This window comes from Pezoporus occidentalis, unplaced genomic scaffold (genome assembly GCF_034315485.1).
Source record: "Pezoporus occidentalis ecotype Australia unplaced genomic scaffold, CSIRO_AGI_Poc_V1 ctg64, whole genome shotgun sequence".
Taxonomy (NCBI): domain Eukaryota; kingdom Metazoa; phylum Chordata; class Aves; order Psittaciformes; family Psittacidae; genus Pezoporus; species Pezoporus occidentalis.
The window spans coordinates 2966087-2981563 of NW_026915987.1; the positions used below are offsets into that span (position 1 = coordinate 2966087).

At 44.9% G+C, this 15477-nt stretch overlaps 1 protein-coding gene across 11 annotated transcripts in view; it reads right to left on the reverse strand.

Annotated features, from left to right (window-relative positions):
- Nucleotides 1-15477, reverse strand: part of CACNA1B (calcium voltage-gated channel subunit alpha1 B) — a 297873-nt gene that overhangs the window by 46492 nt on the left and 235904 nt on the right. For all 11 annotated transcript variants that reach the window (XM_062640317.1, XM_062640320.1, XM_062640316.1 and 8 more), the window contains 6 exons: nucleotides 13043-13203; nucleotides 11773-11910; nucleotides 10673-10874; nucleotides 9063-9227; nucleotides 8099-8209; nucleotides 7881-7964 (listed from right to left, as the gene is read on the reverse strand). In XM_062640317.1, coding sequence (XP_062496301.1) covers nucleotides 7881-7964; nucleotides 8099-8209; nucleotides 9063-9227; nucleotides 10673-10874; nucleotides 11773-11910; nucleotides 13043-13203 — 861 coding nt within the window. The remainder of the gene's footprint in view (nucleotides 1-7880; nucleotides 7965-8098; nucleotides 8210-9062; nucleotides 9228-10672; nucleotides 10875-11772; nucleotides 11911-13042; nucleotides 13204-15477) is intronic.

A 15477-nucleotide genomic window follows, 5' to 3' on the forward strand; every position in this document is an offset into this window, starting at 1 on the left:
GCTACAGAGCTCATGCTGAATTTGGGGGGGCTTGTTGGATCTATTCATTTATTTAAATGCCAGCTCAGTTTTGGGGGCATTAGCATCGCATTCCACCAATCCCAGAGTTCAAGAAATCAGTCTCAGGCATGCACTCCGTTTCTCTCATTTTAAAAACACAAGCAGCTCAGAGTTAGGCACAGACCGTATATCAGACTCAATCCTCAAATAAAGAGAAAAGAGAAAAGCACAGGTATGTTCAATGAAAGAGCAGACAACACTGAGCTCATTCAAGTCAGCAACAGAATTCAGCTCTGGCAGGCAAAAGACAAGCGAGGATTCCCCTGGGTTGTTCAAGGTCAGCAAAATAGGCACTAGAACTTCAACACTTGTCTCTTAGCATCAGCTTCTGGTTCATTTTTCACATCCCTTCACAAAATGCCACCTTAACAGGTAAGGGACATGTAAGACCCAGGGGCAGAGCTGGACCACGGCTGGATAAACGGGTGCCATCACTAATTTGGTCCTTAGAAGCCTGTTTCCCCTGTGGCACTGGCTGATAGACCTCTGCAGAGCAGAGTCAACCAGTGCAGGGCAAAGATTTAACCCAGAGCCCATTTAATGATGGAAGGTCTCCCCACTGGATCAGACCTTACATATAATGTTCATGGCACTTGGGTATCATAACTGCAAGTCTGACAAATTACCTTCAGAGCAACGCTCAAGCCAGACCTAAAGTGCCTCCAGGGAGCATGTGCACACTCAGCAAGTGCAGGATCTGTCTCTCTGTGTATGAGCCTGCCTTACCTCTCTTTTCCCTTGTTTTACTGCAGCTTAACAGGAAGAATATTGTTTTGTTCAGGCTTTGCTATAATCCCATCATCACAGCTGACATGATGCTAAACATCAGCTTTGGTCTAGGCCGACTGCAAGGTCATACTTAGCTCAGGCTATCCCTGTGTTACTTGAGGTGCTATACAGAATGGTGTCCATATATACAGTATGGAACAGGGGGCTTGAAACTCTGCGCTTACATCTGTAAGTACCCACTCCCCGGGATTTGGAGGGTCAAACAGCCCATAACCTTTTCTTTCTTTCCCCAAACCCTCCCTGACTCATGCAGTGCCATATCTTCAAGTGCAACCAGAGCCTCAGCTCTGCTGGGCATCACTCACAACCCAGGAAAATCCTGTCACCAACATCTGCAGACTGATCGAAGGACTGTTCTCTGCACTGTTTGTAGGGAGGCAAAGTTACACACGCTCATGATGGATGGAAGGGCTCCACATGTGTAACCCTCAGCACACCAGGTAGAAAACCCATCCTTCGACACCTCAGCTGTCCAGGCAGGTATTAGAACCGCATGCAGTTAAAGGGGAAACTCCACATTGCAATATTTCTTGTACATAACAGCAATTTGCATCAATTCTTCTCCCACTTAGCCACCACATTACACACAGATGACCATCCTCTGGGTTACCAAGCTGTTGCTTTCCAGGTTTTAGTTTGCTTTGATGTTGCACAGATGCTAAAGGCTGGCTGGTGTTCATGAGAAGCACTATAGCTTTATGGTTTTATGATCCACCTGAGGACTGGCAAATCTCCTCCTGGCCTGTCACTATTTTCCTTAAAGTGGGAGCTCTGGTACCAAAGGCCTACAGTCACCCACCAGACTCTGGGGTGATGGGCACAGCCACAGCTTCCCATGACCAGAGTATGACCAAAGCTCCGTTGAGAGATATCATTCCTGGAGCAAACTGCAAAGCAGGATGTAACAGATAAAGAACTGGCCTTGACTGTTGTCCCACCATGGGCAGACAGCCCCTTTGCCCTGTCTTAGGATGTTTTCCATACTGAGAAGACATGAAGATTAGGATATACAACCATTGCCCAGATCTGTTCTTCAGCAGAAGAGTGGTTTCCTCTCAAATGCTAGAGCTGTGCCCACCATCCGCAGGGATGAGGACCAAGGGATGTACACCAGTGGCAAAGCACCATCTCAGTAACATTTTGGATCTTGAAACCTGCAGCAGGAATATGAGGGGTTTGTGCCATGGCTGGACAAGCTCTGCAGTATGTAGAAGGAGGTTCCATTATGCTGCAATGAATTTGGGAGAATTTGAGCTGCTCATCCCTGCTTTTTTCTCCAGCCCTGTTGCAGAACACAGCCACCCCTTGGGCTTGAAACTTCAGTTTTGTGTCCTCAAAATCAAAGGCTCACCCAAAGTCGCAAAGAGGTGTGGGAAGAGGAATCCAACCAAGCCAAGAATGGGATCACTCAGGAAGCTTTGGCAGTTGTCTTCATCCAGCATCAACAAGAATTAACTTACTGTGCTAAGGAAGTACTCTAGAGGAAATGGTTGTGTTCTCGTTTAAATGTCTCTTGTCAGTACTGAAGAGGAGATCCTGAATCTTGCACAGGGTCTTGGCTTCCTCTGAAGCTTGGGAAAAGCCTTGCTGATTTTAAAAGGCTGAAGATGTTTGCCACACGGGTCTGTGTCTTGGGGACATTGCAGTTATAAGCATATCGTATAGTGTCCTTTCATCCTGAGTCAGAAGTGATTTTGTGTATGATGCCCAGCTCTCTCCTCATTCCCTCCTATCTTTAAACTTTGGTGCTTCTGCTGCAGTCACTGTATGCTCCCATCATCAGCAGCGGAAGGAAGAAGGCAGCTCCAGAGGACAACCTGGTGCTCCAAAGATCCATCTTGGATCCTGAGTGATAGAGGGAGCCTGGACCTGCACACATGACCAGAAAGACTGCAGTCCTAACAAACCTTGGGATGAGCATTTAAATCTTTAACAGCAACAAGGCCAAAACTTGGCCAAACTGAAATAAGCTGACTTTTTCCAGTACTTTTTCCGTGTGCAGCTGATGCCAGAGCACTCCTCTGTGCTGCCTGGACCAGGGGTGCAGAAGATGAAGTCTCCAAAGACATCCTCTAAGCTCCCACACATCTGTAATGGTTCCAATTCTCAGATTGTGCTAGGCCTTTGTCATCCTTTTCTATGCTACTTCCTAGCAGACAATTCCCTTCTGTGACCCTCCAGGAAGCACACATAGAGCATATTTGCAGTCTGCCATAAAGATTCACTCTGCTTTACTTCTTAACAGCAACTGTGCAACAGGAAGACCAGAGGTTAACACGGATCCAAGAGCTGTTGCCAGGTGGCCAAGCAAGTAGTTTTGATAAGCTTATGGTCTCATTTGTGTTATTAACCATAGCCAAGACAATTATCTGTATTTTTTTTAGATTGTATTTTTCTTTATTCATTCTATTTTGCTTAATTTATGATTTTCAAAGACAAAGGCCAGTATTGCCAAAGGGATCTTTAGAACCAGGCACTAAATTCCCAGTGGGATCTGGTTGCCAGTGGTTTTCAGCCCTGTTCATAACAGGGCTTCTGCATTTTACTTCAGATCTTTGTTTTTGCATCCAGGGACTCTGTGTCCACTGTGGTGGCAAAATGCTTCTATATGCTGGTATCACAAAGAGTTTTCAGTCCCTCTTTCCTATGAGCTCTCTTTTGGTTTGAGAGAAGCAAGTCTGTAACCACTTCAATCATTTTTGTGCCTTACCTTACAGTGTAAACCATGGGCTTAAAGTACCTGTAAGGCAGCCCTCTGAAAGGTGCTGCTTCCCTTTGCAGAAAGCTCAGTGCTTCTCACCATGAAAGAAAACCAGTTTCCGAGAGCTGAATTTGGTTCCACCACTCACAAGAGGTAGGGCTTTCCAGCCAGACAATCTTCTCTACTCCAGGTCATCCAGCAGCATCCTTCCCTCCTATTCTCATTCAATTTTCCACCAAAATAAAGCAAGTGTCAGTCTCCCCTTTATCATTGCCAGGTGTAACAAAGAGCAGAGAACAGGCTATTGGTAACTGCGTTTGCCTCACGTCACCAATTAGCCAAGGGGAAGAAGATGCAGGAAAGAAGCCAGTTTTGAGGCACGCTGCAGTGAGGCTTTTTTTTCACCAGTGCAATCGGAAATCTCATCAAAAACGAGTCAAATTAAAGAAAAACGAGAGAAAATAAAAGCAGAGAATTTAAAGAATTGTTTAAATTCAATGAAACCAACCGTGTCCTATATGTGATGTTGTCATGGATGGGGATTTTGCAAGGTTATTTACAAATTTATTGGGTTTTTTTGAGCAGCAGGTGCACAACATACAGACGGAGACATGGTTTTCGCATTGTATGTTGATTGGATGGCGTGATTCAGCAGGTAGATAAGGAAAATAAAGAACAAAACAGGAAACAAAAAGAGAAAATGAGTAATCAGGACAAGCAAAAAAGGAAACTCTGAAAATTTCACTGGAAAAGAAACTGTTGGACTTTTAGGGGGGTGTTATTTTGTGATAGTTATATAAATCAAAAAATGCTTCAAACCAAAACAGGTTCTGGATCCTAAAGGGTAACACAGAGAGTGCAGTAGATATTTGCATTTCATTTTGTAATGCAAATTGGGAGGCAATTCACAAACACTTGTCAGGATGGTTTTTGTATTTCCAGGCATAGAAATAGATGTCAGTTTGCTATATGCCCATTCGGACACCTCCTCCTTGGTGCCTCCTGTTATACCTCAGTTACTGAGAGGGTAAAAAACTGACATACATGGTTTTGCCTAAGGAAATAAAAAAATATATATACATATTCCACGGCATTCACAAAGTAAATTACATATGACATGACTAGAAAATCAAAATAAAGAGTTAATCAACATGTCTTTTCCTTTTATCTTTACTTTTCAGTGGGTTAAAGTACCGATGTAGCACAGCTGGTGGAAGCAGAGGTGAGACTGCCCAGGTGAGCAGGTTCATTTACCTTATAGCTGGAAAATAGAGTCATGGAGAAAAGTGGTACTCCTGTAACTACGTGTGAGCCTGATCTCAAAGTTACACCCAGATAACATCCCTTCTCTGTAGGGAACCACAGCTGTGAATGCCCCATCCCAGGCAGTGTTCAAGGCCAGGCTGGACGGGGCTTGGAGCAACCTGCTCTAGTGGAAGGTGTCTGTGTCCATGGCAGGGGGTTGGAATTAGATGATTTTAAGGTCCTTTCCAACCCAAACCAGGCTGGGATTCTATGATTCATGGGTGGATGTTACAGGCACAGAAGCATCGAGTTTACATTGTGGGGGTCACCTGAGCGGGTGACCCCCACTTCTCAGCCTGAGTGGAGGGGGAACAATGGGGCTGAATGCTCAGGGAAGGAAGCTGCCACCCAGCTATCCCCATGGTTGCTTGCCAGCCAAAGAGAGGTTGGAGCTGAGGGAGGCAAAGGGAGAAGAGGGCATCCTCTGCTGTGGACAGAGCTCTGAGCTGTTGCAAGCAAAGACCTGTTCTCCACTTTGTTTATTCTCAGCTCTGTAGAGCTCATACAGCTGCTGCACCCCTGATCATGGACTGAGACAGGAAGCTGATGAAGTGGGGTTCAACATTAGCTACTGTGTTTTGTGCAGAGTCAATCCTCATCCTGGGTACTCCTCTACTCTACCTGGAAATCTAATGGGCAAAGAGAGTTTGAGCAGAGGCTATGGGATTGAAGACTTGAGGCCACACAAGTGATCTGTGCTTTGTGACTGAGGCCCTCACGGGCTTGGTCCTGCCTTGGTCCCTGCTGTTTGCAAACAGTTTATTCACTGTCATTGCATCAGATTATCCAGCCCCTTTCTGCCTTTTTTAATTGGTTCTAAATACCAGAAGTATGTAAGTGACTTAGGTGCACCTCTAGTTTAGCAAAGCAGCAAGTTATACATTACAAAGATGGATTAAAGTGTAACTCTTCCAGAATATCCATGTATTGCACCACTTCCCAGGTGATAAAACAGTCCTGGATTTTCCCAGGCAACTTTGGGACCTCTTGGGTTTCCCCTGATGCACTGTGGGTCAGAATAACATGTGCTACAACCTATTGTGGAGCCAATAAAACAGAACCAGAGCAGAGTGCTGGACCCTTCTGCTGGTTTTCCACCCTATGTGCTCCAAGGGGAAACATGTGGAAAGGATATGTGATAGCTATATGGAAATGCTGAAGAAGGGGAAGATTTAGAGACGTCAATGGCCTGAGACAGAGGACCAAGAGGTCAGGGGCTGGAGTGGTACTGGGGGACATATGGATTTTATGTTTAAGACATGTTTGTGAGCAGCTTTGTATTGTACGGACTGCCAGGGAAAGCTGTTAAACTACATTAGAAAGTTCTCTCAAAGGTTTGACTTAACGGATCTAGTATTCCAAAACCAAAAGCCTCTCCATTACTACCTGGGAGGATAATGGAAAGGAGAATAGGTGGTTGGGAGCTTAACACTGCTGGAGTTTACTGACTGGTTTTAGAGGTAATTCATACTACTCTTCAAAGGCATCCCCAAATTGCTGCTGCCTTTGATGTTGGAAACCAGAGACATTACTGCCAAGCAGAGAACAGGCAACACTGATCCTGCTCTCTGCCTGCTGAGTAGCTGTACAAAGCAGGATTTTAACAAGAAGCATGTGGGCTTGGTGTTATGAAGGAGACATCTTCCCAAAGAAGATACCAATCTCTGAGAGACCACAGGCTCCCTTACCACGTGTGAGTTGGTTGTGATGCTTCTTCCCAGTCAAAGGAGGGGTGGAAGAGAAGCATCAGTCTCTGTTTGTAGCTGACTTGCAAAGGTTTTCACTGAGTTTCAAACCAAGGCAAAAGTTTGGGGACCTGAGACTGGCAAGCAAGTGTGTCCCATGAAAGGGAGTGGGAAAAAGCATCAATGCAAGGATTCTAAGCACTCAAAGAAGTGGTAGTTAAACCTTGTGTTTGATCTGAGTCACTTTACCCTGGCTGTAAGCTGTGCATTGAGAGCAAAAGGTAATCCAAAACCTACACAATAGGATTCACCAACCATTAAATGAGAACCTTTCGTGTGGGGAGTAAAACTGGGGTTTTTCATGCTTTTTTTTTTTACCAAAGAAGTTAGATTATAGTGCATTTTGTTAGAATCAGTAACGTGGTCTTCACCACCAGCTGAATGTCCTGTAAAGAAGTCTGGGAGCATAGTTCTCAGCACACACAAAACAGATCAATAAGCAAATCCCAGGGACTGAGAAAAAAAAACATTACGGTAAAGTTCAAATTCATCACATAGAGATACAGCATCCTCAGCTAAAACATGCACTGGGAGAGGAGAGGAGCAATTCATAGAATGGGTAGTACCAGGTTGTCAAGGCTTGAGTGAGACATTTGCTGCCAGCATGGAAAAATCCTCTTGAATTTAATGTCTAGTTTGTACAGCTCCTGTCATCTACAGGTCACATTAGCAGGGCGACAGCAGGGCTGGCCAACAAACCCTCTGGTGAAGTTGTTTGAATCATCGCCTCACAAAGCTTTTGTGCACAGAACAGAAATGCACCAAACGCACAATCCAGGCTGATGAGTTTCTGCCTGTTTCTATGTTCCTGTCACCCTCCCCTTCTCGCCTTCATTCGGCCTCGTGACCAAGATTGGGTAGGAGCCCCAAGGGGACAGACGTGCCTGTGTGCCCCACAAAGCACCTCACGCTATAAACCAGCAGTCTTCAACAGAATCATTTTGATCTCTTCCCTCTATTAAATTCAACAGGATTTTTCCATTAATAGGCAAAAAAGGCTCAGGGTTAGAGTCATTTGCTAAACAAGAAAGAAAGGTTGCTTTCTGGCAGGGTCACTAGCACTGTCGTGCTCATCAGAGCTTTTTGCATGAGAGTCTCTGGGGCTGTGCTCATCTCCATGGAAAGAGTAGAGCTAATGGAACCCAGCTGCCAGGCCAGCCAAGGACATCTTGAGTCCCAGAGGCAGCTCTAGGGAATAAGGCTGGTAGGGAGAAGGTGCAATGTCTTGACAGGGTACAGCTTGGTTTGAAAATGAAGCAAATTGAGCAAAGTGTACTTACCGCAATCTCTGTTACTAAAATATCAGTAATACTTCCCAGCACTGTTACAAAATCAAAGACATTCCAGGCATCCCGGAAATAATTCTGTCAAATGAAAACACAAAGGGGATAGAGGGGATCCAGGGGTTATTTTTCTCTTTGTGTTAAATACACATCATGAAATACAAGCATTTCACGTAGAGAGGAATCAGTTGAAAGTAAACGAGGAAGGCACATACCAGCACACCAAAGGCAATGATCTTCAGCACACATTCCATTGAAAACATGGATGTAAACACAATATTCAGGCATTTCAACATTTCTTCGTATGCTTCTGGAGCATCATAGAACTAAACCAGGACGGAAGAAAGGCTGTTACTGGAGGATCACAGAATAAAAGCTTCCCTGCTGACCTGTCTGACTGCAAGACTCCTGCTCATTTTAGTGCCAGATCTTGTGCTCACTTTAAGCAAGACTTGGGGATACAACACAGTTACTTATGCCACTCCAGAAGCATACTGTTGCCTCCATGCTATCCTAATGGGGCAGCTGGAGAGAGCCCCAGGACTGGAGGACTGTTGCTGGCATACATCTCCCTGTAGAGCACAACAGGGAGCAGGGTGATAAAGGGCATTTTCAAAACCAGAGGACAAGTTCAGAGCTCTGTTGTGTTCCAGAAGACTCTGAGAATATGGTGACCCCTTGACTGTGAAGCTAGACAAGAGGTAGGAGGGGAGATCATCCACAATATCCAGCCACCTGCATCTCTTCCTCGTAAGCACCGTGGATCATATCCGAGAAGCCTCACACTGCTGCAAATGGTAGTCATTTCCCTGGCATGGCTGGATTCTGAGCATCCTCAAGTGGCCCTGCTCTGCAGCAGGAAGCCCAGGTTGAGCTGGGAGCTCAGGACCAGCAGATCTCAGTTCCCATCCCACTGGCCACATACTGAAGGGGCTATGAGCCAAAACAGTGGTGAGTGGCAAAATCCCATTCTTAATATCTCATCACAACTAAACCACCTCCCTTTGGGGACCGAGGCACATGACCACAAGGCATCTGAAAACGGCACCAGGCAAATGAGAAGGGGTAGTTGTTCCTGCTGATCACCCCCCAGCTCTTAGATCAAGAGTACAAAGCCTCTCCCGCAAGCACCACATTCACTCACCCAGAATTCCAGAGATACAGTAAGAGCCCACTAACCTTCATCATGAGGACAATGGTATTGAGTGCAATCATGACCATGATAAAATACTCAAAGGGAGGGGACACCACAAATTTCCACATCTTGTACTGAAAAGATTGCTTGTTCTGAGGCATGTAGCGGGTCAGTGGCTTGGCACTTATGGCGAAGTCTATGCAGGCCCTCTACAAAACAAAAAGGGGATGAAAAGAATACAGAAAAGGGCTGGCAGCCTCCATCAGTCGAGATAACCAGACTGGGAGATTGAGCAGAGCATTTAGTGGAGGATGGTATTTCTAAGCATTTCTCACGCATGATGTGAGTACTGATGACTACCGTAAAATGCAGCCCAAGATGCTCAGATAGTGATAACTTTTGGCCATTTGCTAAAATATTAAACCCCCAAACACCCCTATGGTCCTCTGCAATCCTAGGAGGCAGTTTTCCATCACAACCCAGCTCCTGGTAGGTCCTACTTAGAGAAAGGAGTTTTAGATGCACAGGCTCACTTCAAAAAACACTTCCAGTTCCTCCTGATGTGTAATTGTAGAAAGCAGAGGGTTGGTAAAGATGTTATTTGTGCTTAAAACTACTGGGAAACTCAGGTATGTTCTCACACACAGCAAAACCTCTGCAGTTAATAATGTTTCATTGAATGTGAACTGAACTCTACCAGCAAATCATCCAACAAATATCACTGTGAACTCTCAAAGATCCCCCTTAGTTGCCTATTTCTGTTCACATGATTATAAGCATAAGACTAGTTAAAAACTGATTTCTGCCCACAAGAACTTTTAATTCTGGAGTATTTTCTCAGCTTGGATTAGGTAATAATTCATAAGTTACTGCAAAAATACTTTCTACTCAGTTTAAGAATAACATGGGTAAAAAATCCTCTAAATGTTTTGCTTTATTTTGGACGTATAGACAAACAATGCACTAAATAACAACTGATTAATAAGTCATCTCTTTTCATCAACAGTCAGGTACCAGTTTCAAAATGAATGAAAAGAGATGGGTTTTTGTACAACAGGTCATTGAAGCTGCGGGACCCCAGACAAGGATGTTGCAGATGCTAAACATCTGCGTGGGTTCAGGAGGAAACTGGGTACATCCATAAAAGAAAGATACACTAAAGAAATCCATGTCCAACTCGGGATGCTCCTGAGCCTTGTATGCGCTTGCCCTGGTCTTACAGTCTTCTCAAGGCACCTGCTTTTGGCTGCTCTTAGGACATCATGTCAGCCAGGCACTGGTGAGCCTGGTGAGAGGAGCTTTCCTTTAGGAGTTGTAGCAACCATAGTTCGGTTTGATTTCTGATGACTGGCTTCTAAAAGGCCAAAGATTTATTTCCTTTCACACCTACATACTTGGGCTAATGTGCAAGTCTACCTTCACTGTGAAGCAGAGGTGTGGTTCATAGGGACGTGTGACAGTGCTTGCTGATGTGAGGCACTGGGGACTCTCCTTGGTTTTGTGCAGAAGCTGAAACAGTCTGTATTTGGTCTGTATACCACACACCCTCAGATAACGACTGCTCTAAAGCCCCTTAAGGCATGGGAGGGATGAGGAGTGGGTTTGCACTAGGATCGAGGTGCTGTGAGCCCCCAGATTCAGAAGACACGGGTACCTCGTTTTTCTCAAGGCTGCACTCTGACATCACTTTATCTCCTTGCTCTTGGAAGGTGATGATGATTAACGCCACAAAGATGTTCACAAAGAAAAAAGGGAAGACAACAAAATACACCACGTAAAAGATAGACATTTCCATTCGGTAGCCAGGGCTGGGGCCCTGTTCCTCGTAGGTGGCATCCACCGAGTGCTTCAGCACACTGCAATCAAGCGCAAAGAGAGAAGAAAAGTCAATGGAATCAGTGTGAAGCACCAATGACACCCTGATAGCCACTCACTGGCCTTCAGTTGTGCAAAGGGTATTCTCCATATTCTCAGGTCAAACTCATTCCCATTGTTATGGCTGGGAAGAAGTTGTCCTTGAGGATATTTTTAGGGAAACCCTTTCTGTTTTCAACATTCTATCAGAATGATGGAGATTTGCTATGTACAGATCCATTTATCCCCATGGCCAAGGGGAGAAGATACAGTTAGATCTGGCTTCTCTTTTCAGATCAACAGGGATGAAAAGTAAGGGTGGGAAAAGAAATGCAGTGATGATCTCCGAGTAGGGAACACACTGAGGGACTGGAAAAGGAAGACTGGTGCTGTGTGCTTTATTCTTTATCTTATGAAACAGTTGAACACGAAGGACAGGAAAGTCCTGCCATGGAAACCCTGACCATGATCTGTACTCTATGTATCACAGCAGAAAAGTGTGCCAAAATAAAGTCATATGCTGAACAGTAAATGTAACGTTGGGACTGTCATACCCAGCATACTTTCAGCATAGGTCACAATACTTTTTCCCCCTCTTTTTCTTACATTTCCATTATCAGTTGGTACACTTGAGGAAAGCGTGCAAGTCCAAAACACTGGAGCAAGCAAGCTACTAAGTACTGAATACCACTTATGCATCCTTGTGCAAGCTCAGAGGAATGGCAAGGAAAGCACAGAGCCCTGCTGCTGATTCACCCAGTAATCACGCAAGGGGAAATAAAAGCTTAGCTGGGAAAAGACTTCTTATCACACAGGTCACTGCTGCTTACATGTCCCTCAGAGCTGTGGAAAGATACCATTACCTCCATGATCACTGACTCTGGAGCCATGTGTACTCACGTTGGCCACCCTTCTCCTGTGGAGACAGTGAAGAGCGTGAGCAGAGCCCAGAGCACGTTGTCATAGTGGAACTCGTATTTTTTCCATTCCCTGGGCTGTGCCTCCACCTCATTTTTTTCATAATCGAGGTACTGACCCCTAGGAAAAAGCAGCAATTCAGACTGAGCGAATTAAACCAAATCAGCCTCTTCATCTGACTCACAGAGCATCATGGAAAAGCCCCAGGATCAGAGTCCGACTGTGCTATGTATTAAAGACAAATAAAAAGACAGCCCCTAGGTTTGTAACAGAAGTAAAGGGCATGTTCAAGGCATTTTGAGCCACAGGAACTGGACTATGAATGAAATAGTAATCAGGGCATTTATTCATTAGGCAAAGCCAGCAATTAAGAGCATGCTGACAACAAATTGTCTGACCCACAGAAAAATGTGCTGCTCGCTAGGGAAACATCTCTGGTTCCTATTCTGGATTGGATCTGTCCTTATGGTCTAAGGATCCTGGCATCTGCAGAGTTCCCCTCCAGCCTACAACATACATTCTTCAGTAATTTCACATTTCTCTCTGTAATTTCACATTCCTTTCTGTAATGTATTCATATGCCATATTGCAAGCCAGAGCTGCAGCAACAGTCTCCACAGCTATTGCATACATGGATGTGGTCCCACTAGGGATGTGTCCTGCACTTGTCAGGCAGCAGAGGAGGGGTAACGAAGGCAGACATGGGCAGTGCTGAGGATGTGGTTTGGGCGCCATTTAAAAAAGCAAGTGAGAAAGAAGCATGTTGTGGTAATACACTGTGACAGTCTGCTGCAAAGGACAAAACAGGACAGGGCTTTTAAGATATTCAAGCACTGCCTCCTTTTCCAGCTAATTAAGAGCTCTAACTTCCTACCAACTCACTTCTGATTATTTATTCATTCTGCTTTTCTAATTCATATGAGCCCAAAGAATCAAGGCAGCAGGTAGAAAGGAGTCACTCCACCCCTTCAAAAACTCCTTAGCTTAAAATCACACCTAGCCCTCACTGGGGAAGCATCCTGCTCCCCTGCATCATTAAGCATCTGCTAGATCAGAGCCAAGAATGATGCAGCTGTTAAAACAACAAAAAGAAGAATTCACCCCTAGGGTAATTGTGCTGAAGCATTGCTCTTACTTACAGGAGACTCATCAAGCTCAGCAGATACGCAGCTGAAGCTTTGGGGCAGTCAGGGAGCTGCTGCTGCCAAAGCAAAATGGGGATACCCCCTGCAGACCATGCCCCCAGCCATACCTGCAGTCCTTCTCCAGCTCCTTTGACTCATCAGTGCAGTAGAAGAACCTGCCTTTGAAGAGCTGCACAGCAATGACAGCAAAAATGAACATGAAGAGCATGTAAACGATGAGGATATTGAGGACATTCTTCAGGGAATTCACCACGCAGTCAAAGACAGCCTGGGGATGGAGGAGAACAAGGTTAAGGGGTTGAAAAGAAGGAAAAGTGCATCTAATACCTGGGCATCTGGCATCTAATTGCACCCACGGGTAATGACCCAATCTACAACCCATGGGTGTCTTTATGGACTTGCACACCAAGTGTTTGACCAAGAGTCATTCTCCAGCTGTGAGAAATAACACCACAAGCTTCCTACATCTCCTGCTTTCTGCGTGAGTTTGACTGTGCCACTCAATTGCCTGGTGCTGCCCATAAAGCTTAAAGACAATCGCAGCTCATTGAGTTGCATTAGTCTTAAGCAAAAGTGCCCCATCCCTGGCAGTGTTCAAGGCCAGGTTGGACACAGGGGCTTGGAGCAAGCTGCTCCAGTGGAAGGTGTCCCTGCCTGTGGCAGGGGTTGGAGATGGAGGAGCTTTAAGGTCCCTTCCAACCAAAACTAGGCCATGGAAGTCATAGAATCAGTCTGTTATGAAATATAAACCACACTTCAGTTTAATTTACTCCCAGTTACCAAACGCATTAAACCTGATCAAAGATGTTACTTGTTGACCGCTATTTGAACAGTTGAATAATAAGGACAATATACCAGATACAAACCAAATCCTTCGAATAATATTTCTCTTATGAACTGTCTTTCAAAACAAAGTGACTAATGCAGTCAGCATAAGTCACTTCTGAACGCCCTGCAAAGAACTTCTCAAATACCTTTATGCTGTGGTTATTTGTCACTGATTCACAGTCATTTGCAGTTTAATTTTAGTCTGAGATGTTTGCCATAATAATAGAAACGGAGCAGTTCTACTGCCCGAGCATGGGGTTTGTACAATACTGCTCCTGTCTCTCTGAATAGAAGTGAATAATTCACAGAATTGCATTCCTGATGCAACCCAAAAATCCTGATTTAAAACACTGGAAATATCTCTAAATCTCCCCATGAATCTTCTTGATTATTGCACACAAGACCGTGTTCAGGAAAAAAATGAATTACAGAGCTGTGAAAACTTTTAGTCATAGAAATGTCTAGGTTGGAAAAGCCCTTTAAGCTCATCCAGTCCAACCGTTCCCAGCACTGCCAAGGCCACCATTAACCCATGGCACTGAGGCCTCGTCTCCACGCTGTGTGAACACTTGCAGGGACGGTGACTGCAGCCCTGCCCTGGGCAGCCTGTTCCAATGCCTGAGCACCCTCTGGGGCAGGAATTGTTCCTCAGCTCCATCTAAACCTGCCCTGGGGCAGCTTGAGGCCGTTTCCTCTTGTCCCATCCCTTGTTCCTTGGGAGCAGAGCCCAGCCCCTCCTGGCTCCATCCTCCTCTCAGGCACTTGTAGGCAGCAATCAGGTCCCCCCCGAGTCTTCTCTTCTCCAGACTGAACCCCCCCAAGGTCCCTCAGCCGTTCCCCATCACACTTGTGCTCCAGGCCTTTCACCAGCTCCGCTGCCCTTCTCCGGCCCCGCTCCAGCACCTCAGTGTCTCTCTTGGAGTGAAGGGCCCAGAACTGAACACGGTTCAGTTCACAAACCTTATAAATATGACTTCTGCTTCACATAGAGTTTTGAATGCTTCTCTAGAAGTGGTACTATTACTCTGTAAAATGGCTTGAAAATAAGGAAGAAGTTCAATAAAAAACATTCAGCACCCTGAGCTACTGTTCACTGGTTTATGACCTAAAAGCTGTACATTTCAAACTTCTAAACAGGTAAAGACCACTGTTCAGCATTACTCTTCCTTATCTATTGAGGTAAATATAGTATGCATAAAACCACATAAAATCAGAATTATTTAAATGTGAATTTTGGGTAAGGACAAAAGTAAATCTATAGAATCAGCTGATCCTGATTTTTATGTGCCACTATGCAGCACCAGGATTTGTCAGACATAGCTTCACCTTTGCAAATGCACCCACTGCTTTTTCCCTTGTCTCTCACAGAAAAGAGCATGCAAGCAGTGATGCCGCATGAAGATGTTCTCTGGTAGGTATTCAAGAGTTGCAGAAATTGAATTGAATCTTGCAGCTCCTTCCATTCTCTGCTTCCAGGGGCTGGCTGTACCTCAAAGCGTTTGTGAAATGGTGTTGAATAAGTAACCATTACTTTAATCTTACTGTATAACACAGTATCCTAGAGATGAAAGGGTACTGCTGCAAAACCCTGTGTTATATATCCTTTAACAGAAAAGATGAACAGAGTTAAGTCCTCATACAGCAATGACACTTCTCTTTAGATGGACTGTGGAATATCTTGCAATGTTAATGTGAAGTTCTCTAGGGAAAGCCA